The sequence below is a fragment of the Pteropus vampyrus genome, unplaced genomic scaffold, assembly GCF_000151845.1.
Source record: "Pteropus vampyrus isolate Shadow unplaced genomic scaffold, Pvam_2.0 Scaffold12, whole genome shotgun sequence".
Taxonomy (NCBI): domain Eukaryota; kingdom Metazoa; phylum Chordata; class Mammalia; order Chiroptera; family Pteropodidae; genus Pteropus; species Pteropus vampyrus.
The window spans coordinates 2,767,517-2,791,686 of NW_011888793.1; the positions used below are offsets into that span (position 1 = coordinate 2,767,517).

The 24,170-nt window shown below is 35.1% G+C and overlaps 1 protein-coding gene across 12 annotated transcripts in view; it reads left to right on the top strand.

Annotated features, from left to right (window-relative positions):
* The window catches only part of LEKR1 (leucine, glutamate and lysine rich 1), a 171,189-nt gene that overhangs the window by 127,690 nt on the left and 19,329 nt on the right, over positions 1 to 24,170 (top strand). For all 12 annotated transcript variants that reach the window (XM_011379394.2, XM_023524340.1, XM_011379335.2 and 9 more), the window contains 3 exons: positions 3,901 to 3,994; positions 12,027 to 12,191; positions 14,801 to 15,100. In XM_011379394.2, coding sequence (XP_011377696.1) covers positions 3,901 to 3,994; positions 12,027 to 12,191; positions 14,801 to 15,100 — 559 coding nt within the window. The remainder of the gene's footprint in view (positions 1 to 3,900; positions 3,995 to 12,026; positions 12,192 to 14,800; positions 15,101 to 24,170) is intronic.

Consider the following 24,170-nt stretch of genomic DNA (forward strand, 5'->3'; position numbering starts at 1 on the left):
CTCAGGGTCCTACTCATGTACTTTAAACTAATCTTATTATTTGTATTGTTTAAATCCTCTAAATTTTTATGTAATTAATTTGTCTGTTCGACCCTGGTTGCTACAGTACACATTACAGGAGCGCCATTCACATATTGCCTGGAGTTGTGCAGTGTACGCTTCCATGGACTCATATGGTGGTCTCAGATTGACTTACTGTAACTAAGGGAGCTATGTTGAATTTAGCCACTGCAATGGGGATTTGACAGTTTCTCATTACAGTTCTATAACATTTTGCTTTATATATTTTGAAGCTATTTTACTGAGTGCGTATAAGTTTAGAATATGCATGGTGAATTAACCCATTATCATTATCAACCCAGAATGACTTTTGTCTTAAAATCTACTTTGTCTGATATTACTGTAGATGCATACTTTCTTTTATTTACTACTTCTCTATCTTTAAAAAAATTAATATCTCAAACTCATCTTGAATAATGCAAGGACCTAAGAACACTCGCGCTCTGATAGTTCCCATCCCAACATACATTTAACATTTTTGTCTAGTGTCCTAGTTCCATCCTTTTGTTAGCCTCATTAATTACACCGAGTCAAAACTAGTATTTCATATGGATGATATTATTTACAATTACCTACATGCAGGGCTGGCTACATAATTTTCAGGGCCCAGTGCAAAATGAAAATATATGGCCCCTTGTTCAAAGAGCTGAAGAGAAGCTTTTTCCTCTCCAGAGCCCCACGACTCAGCGCAGGGAGAGCACGTGCTCAACCTCTATACTCCTCAAGCCTCTATCCAGGCTGGGGCCCCCACCCAAAGCAGAGGACTGCAGCAGATGCTGAGCAGGGACAGGGAACAGGAGGTCAAGAACCATGCTAGGGGGTGAGGGAGGTGGCAGGAGGTAGGACTCTGTGTGAGCTGAGGCCCTAAGCCCCTAGCACATGCTCGATTGTCCTATCGGACCTCACTTAACAAAACACAAAGTCAAAGGCAGAACAATTAAGAATTTCTCAATAGTGGACCCAAAGCATGAAATCCAAAGCACAGGGCCCCCTTCTGAGAATGGGCCCTGTACAACTGTCCTGATCACATGCCCCTGAAGCCCTCCCTGCCTGTGGGTTTGCCAGTTTCTTTGCTCACCATTTCTTCCTGCATGTCTGACCTTCCATCTGAATATATTCCTTCCTAAAAAGCATGTTCTTTGAAGCTCTTTTAGTAAAAGTCCTTTAGCTGGTGGTAAATGTTCAGATTTTAGTTATCTGAGCATATTTTATTTTAGCCTCATTCTTAAAGATAGTTTTGCTGGATATCCAACTTTAAGTGGATGGTTGTTTTCTCTTAGAACATTGAACATATCGTTTTGCTGTCTTTGGCTTCTTCGTTTTTGTTGGAAAATTATAAGCTTTCAGTTTGTTTGGTTCCTTTAAAGACATCTAGTTATTTTTCTCTTCAGCTTCTTTTAAGATCTCTTCAATTTTGATGTTCTTTAGCTCCACTACCATATGCTCAGATTTACTTTTATTTATCTTCCTTGGAATCCACTGAGCTTCTAGATTTGTGGGTTGTTTTTTTATCAATCTAGAATTCTCATCAGATATCACTTTCTCCCCCTTTCTCTCTCCTTTGCTTCTGAAATGGTAAATAGATATATGTGAGATCTTTTCACTCTATTCTCCTTATATCAACTTCTGTTTTATATTTTCTATATTTTTGACCACCTGTACTGAACTCTGTATAATTTCTTTGAATATTTCTTTCAGTTTATTACTTCATTTTTCAGCTATTAATTATCTGCTACTGGACTGTCCACTGAGTTTTCAATTTCAATGATCATATTTGTCATTTCTACCAGTTCAGTTTGGTTCTTTTTCAAATTTAATTAATCATTTAAATCAATCTTTTTTTTTTTTTACCATGTTGAACATCCTTACTTTATAGTTAGTACTTTAGAATTTGTGAATTTAATTATACCATCATTTGTGTCTGCTTATTCTTCTGGTTTTTTAAAAATAGTTTTGTGGTTTTAAAAATTATGATCTCATAGGTCTTGAATCTTTATCTGTAAAAATTCTTTGAGTCCCAGGTTGAAGATAAGTTTCTCTCAAAAATGTTGGTGTTTTTCCTACCAAGTTTCAATGCTATACTTATTGCTGGGACTCTTTCTTTCATTTCATTTTTTAACCTTTACTTTGTAATAATTTTTTATTTTCAGAAAAGTCATAAAGATAGTACAGAGGTTATCTTTCCCTTTAGCTCATCCTTCATAATAGTGGCATAACCAGTTTTCTGTAAAAACTAAGACATTAACACTGATGTAATGTAATTAATTAACCTATAGACTTTATTCAGATTTCACAGTTTTCTACTGATATTTTTTTTTCTGTTCTTTTACTTGAGTTTTATTCTATACATATTTCTCACTTTCTGTCCAGCTCATTGATGAATTCAAAGACCTTTTTTAAAAGAGGAAAATATAATTGTACTTATTTTCAGTAGGAAAGTTGTCAAAGTACCTAGTTCAACATACTTCTGGAAAGAGAAGTCTGGAGAGTTTTGTTTTTCCAATCAATTTCTCTCAAATGATATTCATAATCCTGGTTATCAAGTCAAACTATCTTCTTATGTTTGTATTCTTAAAGTTTTCTAGACTAGAAATGTAGGCATTATTTTCATTATGATGAAAACATATTTAATAACATTATGAGTGAGACTGGAATACAGATCAAGACATAGACTGAGTCTATTACATTATCATCTCAGTGAGAGATAAAGATAAAGCCAAGAATCTTAATGAGGTTGTTGGTAGTGAGAAAGAAGGGAGGAAATAGTTTGACACACACCAAGGAAACAGAAGACACAGAACTTGTTATTGAATGAATGTGGTAGAACAAGGAGAAGAAAGAGTTGGAGATGACTCAGGAATTTTAAGCCAAAGATTTTGGCTGTTAAAGGTTTTCAGAAGTCAAACGGAAAGGCAGAATTGCAGGAGATAATGGTGGATTTGCTTTTTGATGTGTGGAATCTTTGGTGTTGATGGATCATTGGGGTGGAGATGTCCAACAGCAATTATAAATGAGAGTCACAAGTTTCACAAAAAGGATCAGCACTAAAAGGAAGAGGTTGATGATGGAAAGCAAAGGGATTAGAAAGAGGGATAAATAATGGAGAAGAATCATCTACATAGAAAATAAGAAGGGTCATGGTGATTATAGAAGGCGGAAGGATCTCTAACCAACAAGCAAGCTTTTGCCACTACTTGTGATAGTCAAAGGCTTAATTTCTGTGCCCTGTGAAAAGTTCTCAGAAAAGTTCCCATACTTATCTTCACCCAAAGGATCATAAACTAAGCTTTAAGATTATGTAAATTAAAATATTAAAATGTTCTTTGTGTTTTCAATTTTCTAATATGTTTTGTACTATACCACATCTCAGACATTACCCTCTACTTAATTTTGTTTGTTCCTATCAGTATTTGAGATAAGTAAAAGAAAAATAAATCTAGCAGGAACCACAAACGTGTGTTAATTTTATGGCATATCCCAACATATTTTCCTTTTTTTTAAGGAACAAAATATTATCTAGTGTTAGGACGTAGTCATAACCTTTGGAACCACAATGTATAGCATTTTATTATATTTATGGTTCCACTCATGTTGTTACTATTTCATGCAAAAGTAACATTACTTATTATGCAAAAATTAAGCCTGATAAAATACTTACCTTATACGCAGTGTTTGTAAATTGCCATTAACGGATCAAATGATATCTAGTAGCAGTATATATATTGCTAAAAAGAATAAACAGACTAAGTTATAAAATTATATTCTCTGAGCCAAGATATGCAATTTAAAAAGAATGTTAGGGATGAGTCTTGACTCATTTGTCGGGTTTATGGTTTTCAGGGAATTGATGCTGATTTCACATCAGAAAAGCATCGAGCAGCTGCAGGAAACCCTTAGACAGGAGCTGTTGAATGATGATAACTGGAGGGAGAAGGTAACGATAATGTGACTTTCACCAGCATGTGTCTTATTTGCTTTTTAAAAATTCTGTTCATTTTCCGGAAGACTATCCCAAATAGATTTCTTTGCTTCTATGTACACTTTTGATGATTCTTTCTGGAATTTCCTAATCCAAACATGCTTATGACATATGTCTTTTCCAAAATATTAGGCAATATAATGGAAATAAAAAAGGTAAAAACAAAATTTGAAATCTTGTGAGATTGAGATAGCCCTTAGTTCTCATGTAAAAGCGTAATACTTATTTTGAAATGTTTACCTTTTTCTCATAAAGTGACAGAATCTGCATTTGAAAAAAGCAGGGTAATATTTCATTCTTATAGTTTCTTAGCTTTTAAGAAGATAGTATAAAAGAATAGAAATTACTTAAAATTATTATGAACTTTTGGCAGTGTAAAATGAATAAATATTTAGCTTGCTATTTACAAAGAAAATGTTTGCTCTTAGAATATGAAAAAAATTGCATTGATTTTTGTCTTTGGACTTTTCTATAATTTTAAAGTTTCAACAATGAATATGAATTACTTTATTAATTTTAAAGAATACAAGTATGTAATATTTAAAAATTATTAGCTCCTACCTTCTCAGGCCATGTTCAGCTGTTGTCATTGAGTCTATAGCCATCATCTCCCTGTCATTAACTTGATACTCTTTGACTGATCCCTGGGCCTTATCCTGCACAATACACTAAAACTCTCCCAACTCTTTCTCTTCCCCAACTGGTAGTCATCCCTAACACTAACTGCCTGCATTGGTTTTCTGATTATATCTTAAATTTGCATCTAGAATTAGAGCTGGCTACTGAAATTCAGCTTGCTTTATTGAAGCCCTGACACCCGGTTTGGTTATTATCAGATTCCTCTCCATGGTGACTGGACCCTATAACTTGTAACCTCAAGCAACAAGCAATGGCCTCTTTCAAACCAACATCTCCATTTGAAATTCCCTGCAATATCATCCACCAGATTGAAACACTTTAGGTATTGTTGCTGGCTCAGGTCACTTTCACTTCCACTCTTCACACAGTTGGCCATAGTCAGCCAGTATTGGCCCTCCATAAATCAGTCTCCTTTCCCTTGTCCCTCAGGGACAGCACATTCAGATTGTAACAAAAATTATCACTATAACAACCGTTTCGTATGGGTAACAATTAAAATTCGAGAATATAGACTAAAGTTCCTCTCAGTGTCTCATTGTTATTCTTTAGCATGCACATTTTCTTTTCCTTCCTCTCTAAAACCTATACTTCTTTAATCCTAATTTTTATTAGCCTTGGTGTACTCAATTAGCTAGTCTACTTTTATTTACTTCCCCCATCTTTACTAATACATGTGAAAAAATACAAAAAGATGATCAACCTAACTAGCAATCCAAAAAATGAAAATAAAACAATGAGATAGCCTCTCATACTTACTCTTTAAAGAAATGGAAATTACAGCAACCTTTTGGAGAGCAGTTTGGCAATATGTATAAAGGGATATTGTAAACATTTCATCTTTGGCTCAGAAATTTCACTGATGAAGTTAACGTAGATAGAGATTCACAGATCCTCCCCTTCCCTTGAATTCCTTAGCTCTTCTTAGACTGATAAAATAAACTTTCCTGCATTTGCTTGCATAGAAATTCCTCATTTCCATGGCCACATCTCATGAAGGATTTTCATGAAGGACAATCTACTGAAGTCTCTGCCTTCATGATCCACTCTAGAACTGCTGCTCCATGTACCCTCCCCTTGAGGTAGAGGCATGGCAAGTAGACCAAGTTAGTGTTGGCATCTGACAATATAAGGATAATATGTTCTTGCTCTATGCTAAGTTAATTTGATGATGAAAATAAACCTATGTAGGATTTTCTAAGTTCTTACTAAGGCCACAATCTCTTTCTAATAACTTAATTATATCACAGATATATTTTGGAAGGTATATTTTTCTATAATATAAATGGATATTTCATTTTGTTGAGAGGACATGACTTCTTGTTACTAAATCTTATCATTTAGCTTAAAGATCCAGACCGGTAATTCAAGGAATAATAATTATGCCTTGGCTGTGTTAGCTATTGAGACTGTGAATAAAGACTTTCCTAAAAGTTTTCTCATAAAAAAGAAGAATCACTAATATGACATTGTCATCTCTTTCTTGGGTCACTGTGCCTTTGTGTAGAAATGAAATGTTCCTTTTACAAATATATAATACACATATTAGAATAAACTTTAAAACTTAAATGCTTTTAACGTTCAAAAAAGTAGATGGAAATGTGTGCCTATTCTTAATTATTTTAGCGTATATAAAAAGCACATAACAAAATCAATAGTTGCTATGCAACAAGGATTGCACATTTTAAAAATAACTGCATATTTACTAATTGTCATGGATTTTGTTTATTTCAAGTACTGCTTTGTAGAAAGAAAATTAATGTTCATGCTGAACATTAAAATTGTTTCCAAATGCACAATGGTGTTACTATTCAGTCAAAATTTTGTAATTAAAAAATCTCCTCTAGCCAGTATACTTACAAGAAGTGAGATGCTTACAATTATCGATTATCATTTTGTAGTATAATAAAGAAAAAAGAGCCAAATATTTTCTTAGATTATTACTAAGTTATGACATTTAGGAACATTTTAGAATTGTACTGTTGACCTCATTTTAAATAATACATTGAGCTTTTAAAAACCAATAGTGAAAACAAACAGAACTGTACTTCCTGGCTGAGCAACTGTATTGAAAATGTAGGAGAAAACAAGTTTACTTTAATGAATAGTCAGTTCCAGCATTAAAGGGATGTAATAAAACACACAAAAAAACCCTCAAATTATTCTTCAAAATAGAAGTGCCAAATGGACTGATAAGTCCTAATGTATTTTAGTGTAATACCCTTAACTTAGTGCTTAGAAAGAAATTTAAGGCCATAGTGCAGGGAGTGGGTATCCAGGAGTTTGGCAGATTCTCTGAGATGAGGCGACCTTGCTGAGAGTCTAGGGAGATCAAAGTAGCTATAATTGATAGGATAGTGTTCTCAGAAGAGAGCTGTACAGAGAAAGAACACTGGAGATCTACAGAGAGTCCCCAGTAAGTATAAGTATGATCAGTGCATTTTTATGGGGAAACTAGCCAAAGTCAGGGAAAGACCCATTTGAAAGAATTAGAGAGAATACCAAATGTTCCACAATGCCAGTAATAATGCCTGTTCCTGCTAGCCAGTCTGGAAAAACCTGTAATTCACAGGTCACTGGGTAGAGTTCTCAGAAGGGTCTTGCATCAGCAGTAGAGAATAGCCCTAGATTAAATGCTGATCTGGTCCAGCCTAACGATTTTAAAAAGAAGACCTAAAAATATCCAGCAGATTCCAATAAACTTAACTGCATCCCAGGACAAAGTTCAAGAATATTTATAAGAATATAAAATTATTCAGCATCTAACAAGGTAAAATTTACAATATCTGACATCTAATAAAAAATTGACATGCGTGGAAAGAAACAGTAAAAGAGGACTCATAATGAGAAGAAAAATCGATTAATAAAAATTGACTTCAGAGAGGCACAGGTGTTAGAATTAGCAGACAAGGACATTGAAACAAGTAGGATAACTATACTCCATATGTCTAAAAACTAGAGTAAAAGTGGACCATGTTAAGTAGAGATATGAAAAATATAAATAAGATCTAAACTAAACTTCTCGAGATGAAAACTACAATGTCTAAGATAAAAGTACACTGGATGGGATTAACTTCAGATTAAACATTCCAGAAGAAAAGTTTAGCGAACTTGAAGACACACCAATAGAAACTATCTAAATCAAATGAAATAGAAAAGAAACTCGAAACAAATAAACAAAAGGCATCAGTGAGCTGTGAGACAAATTTAGATGGACTAATATATATGTAATTGAAGTCCCAGAAAGACAGGAAAGAGAAGAGGAAACAGAAAAATTTTTGAAGTAATAATGGCTGAAAAAATTAAAATTTAATGAAAACTATAAACCCACACATCCAAGAAGTCCAATAAACCTTAAGCCCACCAAGGGACATTATAATCCAATTGTTCAAAAATAGTGATAAAAATAAAATCTTAAAACAACCAGATAATAAAAGGCATATATAGGGAGGAGCAAAGGTAAGGATGATAGCAGATTTTTCATCAGAAACAAAGTAAGGAAGAAGACAGTGGGACTGAAAGTACTGAAAGAATGTGGAGGCTAGAGGCGAGCTGCTGGTCTAGAATTCTATACAAAGTGAAAATATCTTTCAAATATAAGAGTGAAATAAAGACTCTTTTTGAATTAAAAAAAAAAAGCTGAAAATTATATCACCAGCACACACACATTATAAGAAATGTTTAAAAAAAGTTCTTTAGTCAAAAGGAAAATTATACCAGATGGGAATATGGAATTATACAAGGGAATGTAGAACACTAGAAATGGTAACAATGTGGATAAATACATTGTTTTTTATCATTTAAATATCTTAAAATGCAATTGACTATTTAAACAAAAATATTAATAATCTAATATGAAATTTATAACATGTAAAAGCAAAATATATGACAACAATAGTGCAATGGCTGGAAAAGGAGAAATCAAAGTATACTATTGTGAGATTCTCACACAATCCATGAAGTAATATGTTACTAGCAGATAGACTGCAATAAGTTAAAGATGTATACCATAAACCCTAAAGCGAACACAAAAATAGAAAGACAAAGAGTTATAGTTAGTTAATAAGCCAGAAAAGGATATAAAATTAAAAAAAAATACTCAATCCAAAAGAGGACAGAACAAGAAAAAAATATATATATGAGATGGACCAAATAGAAAATGCATAGCAAGATAAATTTAAAGCTAATCAATCAACAATCAAATTAAATGTAAAATATCTAAACCAGGAGTCAGCAAACTTTTTCTATAAAGGACCAGATAGTGAATATTTTTGGTTTGTGGGACATATGGTCTCTTTTGCAACCACTCAACTCTGCTATTGTAAGCTAAAAGCAGCCATAGACAATGTGAATGGACATGGCCAAATATAGCCTGTGGGCCACAGTTTGCCAAGCCCTGATCCAAATATTCCTATTAAAAGACAAAGATTGTCATGTTGGGTAAAAATGTAAGACTTTTACTGTATATGGCCTACAAGAAATGCACTTTAATATAAAGAAATATCTTAACAAATACGTTAAAAGTAAAAGATCTAAAAGATATGCTAACACAAATTAAAAGAAAGCCAGAGTAGCTATATTACTATCAAAGCAGATTTGAGAGCAAAGAAATCAGAATATAGTTGACCCTTGAACAACACGGATTTGAATTGCGTGGATTCTCTTACATGCAGATAAATATTCTAAACATATTTTTATTCTTTATGATTTCCTTAATAAAATTTTACTTTCTCTAGCTTACTTTATTGTAAGAATATAGTATATAATACATATTATGTACGAAATAGGTGTTAATCAACTGTTAGTAAAGCCTCTGGTCAACAATAGGCTATTAGTAGTTAAGTTTTGGGGCAGTCAAAAGTTATACACAGATTTTTGACTGTGAGGAGAAGGTCAGTACCCCAAACCCCCACATTGTTCAAGAGTCAACTTTATTTAGAATATTACCGGAGATAAAGAAGCATATTTACTGATAAAGGGATCAGTTCACCAAGAGGACATGATAATCATTCCAAATGTTTATTCACCTAATAATAGACCTTAAAAATTAAGTAAAAACTGATAAAACTGAAAGGAGAAATAGACAAGTCCATAATTAGAGTCAGAGATGTCAATAGCCTTCTCTTAATAATTGATAGAAAATATCTAGAAAATCAGTAATGATATATACTGTGGAAAATAGTATAATTTATTTTTAAGATGTATATTGAAAAACACGAAAGTAGCCCACCCTTCGTGGTTTTGCTTTCTCTGGTTTCAGTTACCCGGGGTCAACCTCTTTCCAAAAATATTAAATGGAAAATTCCAGAAATAAATCATTCATAAACTTTAAATTACATGCCGTTCTGTATAGTATGATGATCTCAAGCCATCCCACTTCATCCAGCCTAGAATGCGAATCATTCCTTTATCCAGTATATCCATGCTGTATATTCTACTTACCCGTTAGTTATTTAGTAGCCCTCTTAGTTATCAGATTGACTGTCTTGGTATCACAATGCTTATGTTCAAGTAGCCCTTATTTTACTTAATAGTGGAAAATAATTAGTGAAAAGACAATATTTTGCACATCAGTATTAGACACATTATAAAATACTAATTATGCATTTCAGCAATAAAAGGAATTTGAAAAAACAGCATACTCAGAATGCTCTGAAGATATCGGGAATTCACCAGGGAGGGAGGCTTTGAGCTAGAAATGGATATGGATAAATAAAAAACAAAAAGAATTAAAACTTAGAATATATACACAGATAATTTATTTTACTTTGTGTAACTCTGGAGCTCATATATTATTTTTGCCCTGTTTTTAGAAATCAGAATTCCCTTATTATCAGAATTACTATTAATTATTGTATAAAGCAGTCTATATTTTCTATGTGCATCATCAACTCATTTATTTCACATAAACATAGTCCTACCATCTAAGATATTTTAAACAATTCCTATCAACATGTGAAAAACATAAACATGACAATTCCACACTGGGTCTGGTCTTCTACATGCATTGTATTTAATTTAAAGGGCTTCTGAAAAACCTTCTTAGCAAACTTTCTGTTTCCTAATACCCTAGTTTCAGTGTTTCCTTGAGAAATTCAGGTTGACCTCTCCCCTTCTCCTCTTATAGTAACCTGAATCACAGAGTCATAGTAAGTCAGGTTTGACAGTTTTTCTCTCAAGTTATCTGGCATTCACACTCTCTTAGAATGTATAATCAATAATCAATGTAAATCTAGAGCCAGCCTGACTCTAATCTCACTAGATGAACCCCCAGGGCTGAATGACTCCAGGACTCATAGATTTATTCTCTCTTGCTGTAGTAGGCAGAGCCGAAACCAATGGTTAGAAACCACGGGGAGAGAGATGTTGGCTTAGCTAAAGGAGAAACTGCCTAATGCTTAGTGCTGCCTGAAAATGGGAATGGCTGCTGGGGAAGGAGTGAGTTACAGTTTCTGGTGGTGTCGAGGCACAGAGTGGACAATCATTTGGTGCATATTTCATGGTAGAGACTAAAGGGTCAGAGCACAGAAGTCATTTCCACTGACTATTGAATCCCTGCTCCTGCTAGATCCTTATGCAGATGTTTTGTTTCATTTAATCATAACAACCCCCAAGGGAACTAGTTATAACCCACCAAGAGAGATTACAGTCACAATTTAAGATCACATGACTAGAAAGTAGCAGAGCCGGGATTTAAACTCCACTTCATCTGAATCCAAAGTCCTTGTTTATATTGTCCACATTTCATGGAAGCTTGAGAAATTGAACCAGGGATTTCTAATGTCCCTTCCTGCACTGTGATTCTATATGAGTCAAAATATGGATATAGGCATCACTGACCTATGTTTTCCTTAATCAACTTTCTGGACTCAGTCACATTAAAATGATCATCTGTGACTCCAAATCTCTCTATGGTCTCCATCAAGAATGGACCATTAAAAACTCAACATTTGTATTTTGTATCCCCTCTGAGTTTACAGTAGAACTTAGTCTAAAGGCCTCACAATTTTTTTTCTAATAGGGTTGCTGTCAAGGACTGAGTTTATGGTATGAATGTATAGAGGACAAAGCTTTTAGTATTTCTCAAAACTGTAATAATATATTGTCCTAATTTCTCTACTCATTTTACAGGTCTTAGAAGGTCTTAGAAGATCTTGAAATATTTGACCCAAAGTCATTTTTTTCTGGCCTAAGTTCTGAGTCAGATTTTGTTTTAAATACAAGAATTTAAAAATTAGATTAATTTTAAAAATTAACATTATAATTTTAAAAATACTAGTCTGAAAATAAGCCTTATTTACTTATTTTAAGGTAAAATGGCTTTACATGTGTTTTAAATGCTATTTTCTAGATTGAAGCCGAACTCACCAAGGAAAGAGCCCAACATTTAGCTGAATTTGAGGAGCAAGTTCTTCTCTTTAAGGAAGAAGCTAAACTGGAACTTGATATAGAAAAGGAAAAACACCAAGAAATAATCCAAAAATATAAGAAAGAACAAGAGGAACTACAAATGAAGGTCTGTCATTATGATTTTCATTATTATTTAACGAATTTAAAGCTGTAGATGTTGGTTATTTCCTCCTAAGAACACTATCGTATTTATAACTCTGGTAGCTTTCCTCATGGTGGCTATGCCTTCATTTTAGCCACATAGGTAGGATGGTTTGGATACTCTCCAGAATGAATAACTGAGATAAATTATAAAAGCATACAGTCTAGCCATGTATGGAATTTTCTCTATTCAAATAAGTTTATTTTTAAAACAGCATAAATTATATAACTAATAATTAGCATGGTTAGATATTCCAACACTTCAAATGTCCAACATCAAAAGATAATGAGATGTGTTACATAACCAAAAATTTTCCAACAACTGAAACTTGTCTCCTTTAATTAAAAATATTTTCAATTCTAAATATTTTTTAATGAAGGAAAATATATTTTAAAATGTAACCACCTCCATAATTTTTGAAACAATGTGTCCTAAACATAATTTAAGGTTTTGTTAAGGTTCTCCTGTTTTTATAAGACCTGAGTATATTATACATGCATGGGTTTGTGAATATATGTATATGCATGTGTGTATATATGTGTATATTAAGCAAGATACAGTGGAAACCATATTTCGAATAAATTCATTAGCAGTCTGTGTAAATTAAGCATCAGACGAGACTTAAGGGCTCTGTCTGGTGTACAGGGGAGGTGGTACAGCCCTCCCAACAGTTCACTGTGAACAATATGCAGGGCCAGGTACATGAGTGTGTGACAAGTGCGGTATCCAGGGCTCAACACTCAGAAAGTGCTCATGCTTTGGGTTTAATGCTCTGCAAATGCTGTTTTGAAGTTTTAATTGATAATTTTATCTTTCAAATTATGTTTTGTAAGTGAAATCCTATTGGGACAGTGGAGCACGTGCTGGGACCTTGGAGCCTCAGCTCACCCAAGGCTCCACGTCCCCTAGACAGGTTCTCCCCTAGATGGGCCTCTCGCTCCCTAGGCCCGCCCCCAGCCGAGCCCTGGATCCCCTTGGTGCCCCTTCTGTCCTCCCCTTCACCTCCGGACTGCTGTAGTTCTAGATGTCTCAGGGCCCAATTGGCAGGCAAATGCCAAAAGGCAGACCCCAACTTGCCATGGGTTACAGTTTTTCAAATGAAGTCCTAAGTCAAAAAATCAAAATTCTGTTGATTTTTAAAAAATCAAAACATATTTGCGGCTCTTTGAGCCTCTTCTCCCAAGGATAGCCTACTCCGTTTCAGTGTCACCTCACTTTAGGATCATGGAAACTGCTGTCTGGAACCAGCAGTGACCCTCTTCCTCCCTGGATTAATTGAAGATAATGACATATTAATTTAATTTATAAAATTACTAAGTGTGGTGAATATATTTCTGATAAAAATTACTCTTAATACAAATTTAACATTTGGAACAAATTTTAGATACTTAATTCTTAAGTAATAGCTCACAAAATCCTTGGAACTTTGGTCTCTGAACGTTTTCCAGATTCTCCATGGGCTGATTTCTTGTTATACGAATGTTTATTATATGACAATATCCGTAGCATAAATAATAAGGGTATGTTTCATCAGAAGCAGCTTTGCTCTTCCTGTTTTGTTTTCTGTTCTTTGTTTTGTTTTTTTAAGGAGAGAGAAAATAAGCAATCTTTTCCCTTCTAAAGACGTTCACGACTATGAGAAAAATATTCCCCAAGTTATTTTCTCATCTCTTTATCTAGAGATACCACCTTGAGAAACAGTATATTTTAAAGTATTCTGGTATTCTCTAGAACTGCACTAATATGGTTGCCACATGCGACTATTTAAATTTCAATTAATTAAAATTAAATAAAATTAAAAATTTAGTTTTCAGTCACATTAGCCACATTTCAATGCTCATTAGCCAATACTGGCAAACGAGAGCCTGTTTCACACATTTCTTCCCAACTCACTGATCAGTGATGTCACCCACCTTGGTAGCTTGGAATTATGAGAGTATTTACTCTGTGGAAATCAGATACAAATCTGGCTTGTGTGTGTTTGTGAGTCAGTTGTTAAACATTTACCAGCACACCATCATCAATAGCCACATGTAGCTAATGGCTACCATGTTGGACATTCAAGAATATTTTTATCATCAAAGTTCTATTGGGCAGTGCTGTTCTAGAAGGTGTAGTATGTTAGATACCTTCAGTCATCATATACAAGAAAGAAAAAAAAATCTCAAAGAAAAACTTATTGGTATAGTATGAGTAAAATATAATTGCAGTATTCCCCTAAGTGCATCCCCAAGCATCAGGCATTTCTAGCTCCCAAAGCTACACTATAGTGAGTCCAGACAGCACCTGATCATGACTTGAGATATTCTTGATAGCTCAGTCCAGTTACAGAGGTTTATATATTTCTAAGGATGCTCAAGTAATTAATGTGATTCCATTTAAGGTGGTAAAAATAAAAGTTTTAGTCTTAACTTTTAAAAAGAAAATCTTGAAGGACTGCATATGTCATAGGCTTTGTTTTCATTTGATCAGAACAGTATACTGATTACTTAGAATAAGCCTCTTAAAACCATAAGAACTCTGTAGTTACCTAGAGATAGTGCCTAAAAACTAATACAAGATTTATCTTACAGATATCTGACTTAATCTCAGGTGCTACTAGAGATCTAAAGCTGGAAGTTGCCAATCTTGAAAAAAAACTCCACGAATCCCGGGTCCAGTATACCGAAGAATCTGAGTCAAAGGAGAAGGAAATTGAAAACCTTAAAAATTTGGTTGCAGAATTCGAATCTCACTTGAAAAAGGAAATTGACAATAGTTATTCTGTTTCAGAAGACTTGAGGAAGGAAATAAAACAGAAGTCAGATGAACTGGAAAAAGTAATGCTGGCGCAAACACAGCTGATACAGCAATTTAACCAGTCCCAGGAAGAGGTAAGAAGCAGACGGTGGCACCTTTGCAATTAGTGAAAAAGCACATGTTCTTTCAAAAAAAAAAAATAAACAAACAAACAAAAACATGAAAGACAGCTTGGTGTCATGCACAGTCCTAGACTGTTAGTCAGGGACCTGGGATCACATCCTGGTTTTGTCCTTGACTAGGCAGTCACTTAACCTTTCTGGACCTGGCTTCCTTTTCTGTAAAATGAATACATTGAACTACATAATATCTAAGATTTTCTTGGCGCCCAGTTTTACTGTGTTGCAAATGACTATTTAAAACCTCTAAGATTAGTAATCATTATATATTTATGTCTTATTTGTTTTGTATTAAATTTTTGCCAGAAAACTTTTAGAGCGCTTGTTGCTTAAGTTCAAATAACATGTGGACGATGTATCTTAAATGTAATTTTCTTTAGGATTTGTCTTTCTGTCAACCTAAACTTCTAAGGTAATTTACATGTATTGGTCTTTTCTTCTGTATGCATGAGTATTTATTTCAGCAGTGTTTTTATTTACACCGAAGTAGACATATTTTAATTTGAATTTTTTTTTTGTAACAATCTCATTTCTGAACTACTAAGCCGTTTAGAAACGGTGGATGCTATAGATTAAATGTTTGTGTCCCCTAAAAGTTCATATGTTGAAACATAATTCCCAATGTGGAGGTGCAGAGTTTGAGAGATATTTAAATCACGAAGGTAGAGCCCTCATGAATGGGATTAGTGCCCTTATAAAAGAGAACCCAGAGAGCCCCCTCATGTGAGGACACAGAGGGAGGACATCTGTGAAACAGGAGGCAGGTCCTCACCAGACACCAAATCTGTTGGCGCCTTGATCATGGACTTCCCAGCCTCCAGAACTATAAGAAATAAGTTATTTGTTATTTGAGCTACCCAATCTATGGTACTTTGTTATAGAAACCTGAACTGACTAAGGCAGTAGAGCAATTAGCCTGTTCTCTAATCACCAAAGTTATATCACATTAGAATATTTGAGCAGTGTAGCAAATAAAGGCAAATGGAAGAAGATTCTAAATGTCAATGACAAGTAATATTTTCGTTGGTTTTATTGGCATCTTAATGAATGAATAAAAGGAAAGTGCTAATAATAATATTAACAATTAAATACACCATGTTCTCGCGATATTTAAATTATCAGCCAAAACAAGAAGTTGATGACATCAGTATAATTATGAAGTGAACCTATTGCAAAGGAGTTATAAATATAAGTTAAAATGGGGAATGGACAGAATACTGGATCAAGAACAATGTTTAAACAACCTTATAAAGTAGAAATTATTTACACGTTACAGATGAGAAACTGACTCAAGAAGGTTGAATAACTTCCACAAGGTCACACACAGCATGGTGGAGCCAAGATGCAAATTTGAATTTCCATGATATGTTGTTTCCTCTCTCAGGAAGCCTGAGTTCTAGTGATTCCACTTCTAAATTTCAAAGTGACCCTCAGTCTTAGCATTCATCTCCAGACCTCCTTTTTTTTTTTTTTTTTTTTACTTTTAAAATGACAATAAACACACTACTTAATTTGCCGAAGGTTAGGGAGTCACAGACGATTGAGTGTCCCCTGTTGAAACACAGCAGCACAGCTTTCCTGATCAGGAGGCTGCTTCCAGTCCAGGCAGGAGTGGGAAGGCAGAGTTCACATGGACTCAACTCTGCTGGAGAAACCCTGAGAAAGAGAGAGGGCATGCAGATTTGCTTCAAATGAGACAGCAGCATTGAAGTTCTAGAGGAGGGACAGCAGGTTAAAGGGGAGAACATTCAAGGCGACTAGACCAGTAGGTTTTCTAACTCTTAAATCTCAAAAGAAATGGCAACATGGAAAGTGACGAATAATGTATAAACTAGGATAAGTAGAAAAAAGACAGAAAGAGCAAATCCAATAAATATATATTGAGTTTCTATCCAGGTGCCAGGCCCTGTGCTGGGCACTTGATATGTAATTACGAAGAAGACTGATAACTGCCATTGCCTGCTCTCAAAGAGAAATTTAAAGAAAGTCTTAAATGAGTAATTAAATTGACATCAAGAGGAAAGAATGACCTAAACAGAAACTTTATATAAAAAGCATAGACTAAAAATTTAAAAATTGGTCTTAAGAGCCTATATTAGTTTTCCATCATTGCACAATAAATTATTCTCAAATTCAGTGGCTACAAACAACAAATATTTATTATCTCATAATTTCTGTGAGTCAGTGACCTGACTGTGGCTTAGCTGGGTACCTTTGGCTCAAAGCCTCTCATGAGGTTAGTGTTAGATTGTCAGGGACTGCAGCCTTATCCAAAGGCTCAACTGGGGAAGTACTGACTCCCAGGCTCACTTTGTGGTTATTAGCAGGATTTATTTCCTCATGGACTTTTGGGCTGAGAGCCTCAATGCCTTTCAGGCTATTGATCAGAGGCCTCCCTTATAACACTGACTTCTCCATAGAACCTTACCACGTGGCAGCTGGCTTCCCTCAGAGCAAGCACGTGAGCAAGAATGAGAGTGCAAAAGGGGGTGCCCAAGATAGAAGCCAAGTCTTTTTGTAACCTAATCTCAGAAGTGACATCCCATTACTTCTGCTGAATTCCGTGAGTCAAAAAGTCCATCCCACAGTCAAAGCAAAGGGATTACACAAGTGTCAACAGCAGGAGGGCAGGGATAACAGGGCCATTTTAGGGCTACCAATCTCAGGGCCTCTGGAGGAAATTTTGGCAAGAGAAATTAGCCTAAAAGTAAAGAGCGAATATCTTTTTCAGACAGAAGAGCTTAATTTGGAGCAGTTCCTGTTCATTAATTGTAAAAGAAAGCCATTTAGAGATGAAGTTTTATTATTATTATTTTTTTAATGTGGACTTTTGAAAGATACAAGACACTGCGATGGTATGTAAATGATTATGAATCATTACTGGGAGTAGAAGGGGATTGTCCCACAGGGAAAGTTACCGAAGGACATGCCAGGGGGCAGATTTCCTTTTGCTGGGGTGGAGGGAGGGGAGGGGAGGCTAGATTTTCTATTAAAAGTTAAATAATTACAACTGAACCGTAATAGTAAATAATTAAGGCTGCTTCTTAGTTAGGCATACAAAGTCCAGAAATTCTTATAAAAATAGGAAATGAGCCAATAAAAGTGATAGGAGTTATGAGCCAAAAAGAATAGAGGTTGTAGCATGTAAAATGAAAAGCACTACTATTTAGACCATGCATTCCAGACACTTGAAATTCCTCAGGTTCTGGAGAGGGAAAAAAAAAAAAAAAGCCACATTTAAGTGGAGAACAAATTCCCATTAAAATGAAGACAAATTAATGGTCTAATAAGGAAGCTAATTAAGGAGAGGAAAGCTGTGTTCTTGTTCAAGAGGCCAGAGAATGGAAGGACTTTGTTTTCTTTGTATAATGAAAGTTCTCAAGGAGAGGAGGAAAGCCCACGGCCTCTCAAGGGCAAAGTGGGCATTCCTGCCTGGAGCGGGGATTATTGGAGAGCAGCCACAGAAACAGGGTCAAGAAGGTGAAACAAGAAAAGGCGCGGGTCAATAAGAAGAGAGAAAATGGAAAATAAAAGTGTATGGGAAATGTAAATGTGAAAAGGGGGCCTCTGAAAATTCTTCATAGGGAGCAGACACACACATAAAAAACTGTAACATTAAAAAAAAAGAGGGAAGTCAGAAAAGGAACATAATATGTTAGAGAATACGACATTATCATTTAAAACTAAGTTATAGATCACATGTTTTTTGCTGCCAGTTTTTTTCTTCTACCAGCTTCACGTGAGTCCTATCGAGACAGCGTGGCCTCACTGTTACAGGCCTTGTTGTGATCCAGAAAAAGAATGTGGTAAATTAGAAAAAAAAAAAAAAATCTTAATGTGCAACTATCAGTATCAAAGAAAAATCACTGCAGAGAGTTCAATATTTTTGTTGTATTAAGACTATAGATAAAGAAAACAAAAGGGCAGAAGTTTTAAATTCTACCAGTTCCTGTAGCCATCTAATGAAGATGAAAGATATTCAAAAAGAGAAAGGAATGCTTTTGTTAAACAAGGAGAATTGAATACATATGTTTATCTCCGTTTCATCCCAAAACACAACTAAAATGACAGTAAATTAATAAAAAGCAAATAAATTCATAAAGAAAAAAATAAGACAGGAGTTGATACTAGATGAAAAAGATGTTGACTAAATTTTGGAAAATGGAAAGCAAGGTATGAGTGAGAGGTAATTAGTAGTCCAGAGGACATTGAAATCTAATGCCTGTAGGGAGTGGGGGAGCGAGGTAGAATCCTGAAAGGAACAAACCCAATTATGTGTCATTACACTGGAAAGGCTCAGGAATCGGAGACACCAGATACCTCTAAAAGAGGAAAAGAACAGTGGATCTGAAAACAGAACTGTTCGAATAATTACCAAAGGAGCAGATAGATGCTCAGATGCTGTCTCTAAATGCTATGTTGCCTACATCCACCTTGCTGGCAGAGTACCAAAGGTTTACACTGTAGAAAACCTGAATACGAGAGGCTTTGGATCTAAGGATACACAACAGAGGGATAAAGCTAGAGTGAAAGTCTGTATGTTAAAGGGTGTGGCTTCCCAGCCCACTTTACCCATTCATTTTCTAGAACACGGACAACCATGCTAATATATCAATAGCAAGGAAATTGGAAGAGCCATCTGTGGAAAAATGTGCTGGCTCAAAAGAAAAGACCTATGGATACTGACAATTGAGATCTCCCAATGAAATGGCTATATCCCTTTCCGGTCTGACCATCGAGAAGTATACTAGTCCATCAGCCCTTACCTAGGCACACAGAACCTCTAGTAACTTTTTGGAGATTCATTTTTAAACTCAAAAAGCCAAGGATCACTAAGCATTTGAGGAACACCTCTAATATGACATATAGAAACCAGGATCAAACAAATAATAATAAAAAAAGAACTTAGAAGAAATAGCTACAAAACAGTGTGGGAAGCAAAAGTGAACTTCAAAAAAAGAATATAATTAATCTCACAGAGAAAAGAGAAATATTACATCAATGAAACATGAACAGGAAGCTATGAAAAAAGAACAAGAATAAGTATTAATATATAGCAGCTGAAGTTAAAAAATGTAATATTTGGGTTAGATGATAAAGGTGAAGAACTCTCCCAGAAAGCAGAAGAAAAAGCAAAGAGATGGGGAGAAGAAAAGAAAAGTAGACGATCAGGCCGGAATATCTAATACCCTACTAATAGGACTTCCAGAAAGAGAGAACAGAGGAAATGGAAAGGAGGAAACTATCCAGGAACTAATTCAAGAATATTTCCAAGTACTGAAGGGACATGCAATTCTGTATTGAAAAGGCTGCCCCAGCATCATGGATAGCAAAGCAAACACACCAAAGCACTTCATCATAGAATGTCAATACTTTAAAGATAAATATAAGTATTCAAAAGCTTCCAGAAAAAAAAAAGGGGGGGGGTCACTTTAAAAAGGAATCAAACGGCATCAGAATTCTTAATGGCAATGGTAGAAACTAGAAGACAATAGCTTCCAAATTCTGAAGAAATATAGAATTCTATATCCTGCCAAATGATCAATCAAATGCAAGTGTCAAATAAGGGTATTTACAGACATTAGAGTTCTCAAAAAATGATACTTTAGCCTTACTTCAAAAAATGATACTTCAGCCTTACTTCAAAAAATGATACTTCAGCCTTACTTCAGCCTTATCATTACAAATGATATTGCAGCCTTACTCAGAAAACTCATATGACACCACAATGAGGGAGTAAACTGAAAAAGGAGAAGAGAAAGGAATCGGGAAATGAGAGTTCCAACACAGGAGAGAGGAGGACAGAATCCCCAGGATGACAGCAGAAAGAAACCCAGGAATAACAGAGCAACAGATGTAGAGAACAACCAGGCTGGGTTCAGCAGAATGGAGGATTTTTAGAAGTATGACTCCAACAAAGAGAAACTAATAGATTGCATGGAGTGCTCAAACATGTTGAGAAGATATTCACACTTCTGTAAGTGGATTTGGTGAAAATTAGTAATCAATACTTAAAATCTAAGCAGATAAATAATTAACTCTGGAAGGAAGCTGAGCAAGAAAGGAAATATAATCATAATATACTATATGGCTCAGGTGTGCATAATATTTATACACTATAACCATATATAAGCAGACTATGATTTAATTAAAAATTGTGATAGAAATATGAGGGAGGAGAAACTTCTATTAGGAATTAGAATCGGAAGCTAAATCTTTGTCTTCCATTCTATGAAGTCAGTAGGTAATGACTTCAAAATTGAAAAATTACAAGATAACTGTGTCATGATGTTATTTAGGAATGCAGAGAAAAATATCAAAGAAACAGTTTAAAAACTTGAATATAGTTGTTTCTGGGAGGCAGGACTTAGAAGTAGGAAGGAGGGCTTTTTTCATTATAATTTGTTATTATTATTTTAATTTTTTAACTATGTGTAATTAATTTTAAAAGTAACAAAATAATAGAAAAGAGTAAATTATAAAAAGGACCTGATAGAGAGGGGGGCAAAGGAAAGAATGAAGAACGTAGTTATAGAAAAATGAGGAAAGTTATAAGTAAAATAAATACACAACAGACTATGAACCTTGAGATCTTTTTTAAGACTATGAAAAATAAAAGAATTCAGACAAAGCATATTCTAGCTTAAACTTTAATAACAGATGCCTGACACATTTCTATTTTATTCTTCAATTCTGAATAAAAGAGCTCCTCCATGAACCCATAACCCCAGAGAGAAGCCTAGGTATACATTTATGTGCCCATTGCATTTGTTTATGCATTCATTAAACATGTAAACAATTTTTCAAAAAAAAAAAAGAAAAAAAGATGCTAAGAAGGGAAAAAAGCAGGATAAATGAATACTTTCTGAAAGAGAGGTGCTATATTAGCTGGGGTGGCCAGCGGACTCTGGGAAGATAACATTCAAGCGGAACTGAAGTGAGGCAAAGAACATTCCAGGCAGAGGGAACAGGAAGTGTAAAGGCCCTAAGGGGAGGAATATCCTGGGAACCTCGAAGAAACCACAAGGAAGTCAGCAAGCACTGCTGGAGCTCAGTGAGCAACAAGGAGAACAGTGGCAGAAAGCAAGGTCGGAGAGGCCAATTTATGAGGACATAGTCTTTATCAGCTGCAGTAAAGATTTCGGATTGTTTTCTAAGTAATAGAAACGCACCTGGGAATTTTGAACAAGGGAATGACATGATCTAACTTATTTTTAGAGACTAACTCTGACTGCTGTGTGGAAAATGGGTTGAAGGGTTGAAGGGGAGCAAAAATGGAGGCGACCCATTAGAAGACTTGAAAAGATTTAGAAAAACACTGATGGTCATAGTGGTAAAGGAGGTGAGAAGTGGCCACATTCAGGATATATTTTCAAAGCAGAGACAACAGAAATTGCTAGGGGTTGGATAATGTAAAAGCATAAGAGTGGTCAAGAATAACTCCAAAGTTTGGAATCTCAGCAAATGAGTAAGAGACAGTGATATTTACTGAGATGAGAAACACTAGTAAAGGAATACAAGTGGGAAGGAGTACCAAGAATCAGATTTGGGACATGATGTTAATATGTCTTTTAGATATCCAAATTTAGGTGTTGAATGGGCAGTCTGTTTGGGGGGAAGGCTGAGTAGGGATATTGATTTTGGAGACGTCCACATGCATCCGATACATAAGTCATGGGACTGAATGAGATCGCCCAGGGAATGAGGTAATAGAGAAGAGAGTTGAGAACAGGCATTCCAACTTTCAGAGGCTGGGAAGAAGAGGAGAACCCAGCAATGGTGACAGAGAAGGGACATCTAGTGAGGTAGGAGGAAAACTAGAGAAGAATACTAGCAAGGACTTTAAGGAAAGAAAGTATTTAAAAAAGGAGTCATGGAACTTATACAGGGCCGCAATCCCTTATACAAAAACTTTGGTTTCAGATAGGTTTTGGAATTCAAATTATACTGAATTTTAGAAAGTTAGTAAAGTACACATGGCCCCAGAAATCCAGGGCAGCCCTTCCCATGCAATAACAATAATATTTCTGTGGTGAAGCAGAGGAATGACCCCACTGAGTGAAATAAATAACGATTATCAGTCCAGTCAGATGTTAGTACCAAATGTTATGGGTTACAAAATTTTTTCTTATCAGGGCTTTTTGGATATCAAAATTGTGGCTAATGGATTGTAGATGAGTATTTGCTTTCTTTACAACAGCTGTTTAAATTGGTTCACCTGACCATTTCTTGGCATCTGTTCTTGTTTAAAAATCAAGAAGGGAGAGTGCATATGTTTCTCCAGAGATGATAGGAAAAAATGAAGGAAGAATTTACCCACTTATGTACAGTAGGTACCACTATGGGGTAGGAAGAGATGCACAGGGGTTTCACTTCTTAAACATTTTTTTTAAATGTTGAGATCATGAATGACTCTAAAACTCTTTGGTGTTTTCAAATATTTTCCAAACATATAATCTACTTAAAAATAAAAAGGAAGGAAAATCCATTTATTTAGGAAAATTTATGAATAAATCTGGCAAGGACAGATTTATGTAAACTCTATGATTAAATTTTAAGACTACATGACAGTTACAACACAAATCGCTTTTTCGCAAGAAGGATTTGCTTAGTTTTAGAATATGCATTTGCTGTATTTGTATGTTTAATTGATATAGAGGAAACAGCACACATTTCTCTGTTAATTCCATTTATGAGAAACCAAAGTAACCATTAGTAAATTAACAAACAAGTGGTTCTCAACTTTGGGACTGAATAAATTTAGAACATCTGAGTCTCTTCAAAGAGTAAAGGGGTAAATGGAGGTTCTCTAACCTCTGGTTCCACAGAGAACAGGGGAGGGAGGGTCAGGGAAGCTTTTTGTGGGCAGGGGCTATCAAAGAGGATAGTTGAACTGACAACCTGAGAACCTTAGCCTTGGGGCATGAGGCAGATGGGGGGGGGGTGCGGGTCAGTCTGAGTCAGTCTCTAGCCATAGAGAGGGAGATCCAGGCAAGGCTGCCTTTCACATGTTGGAGACAGTCAG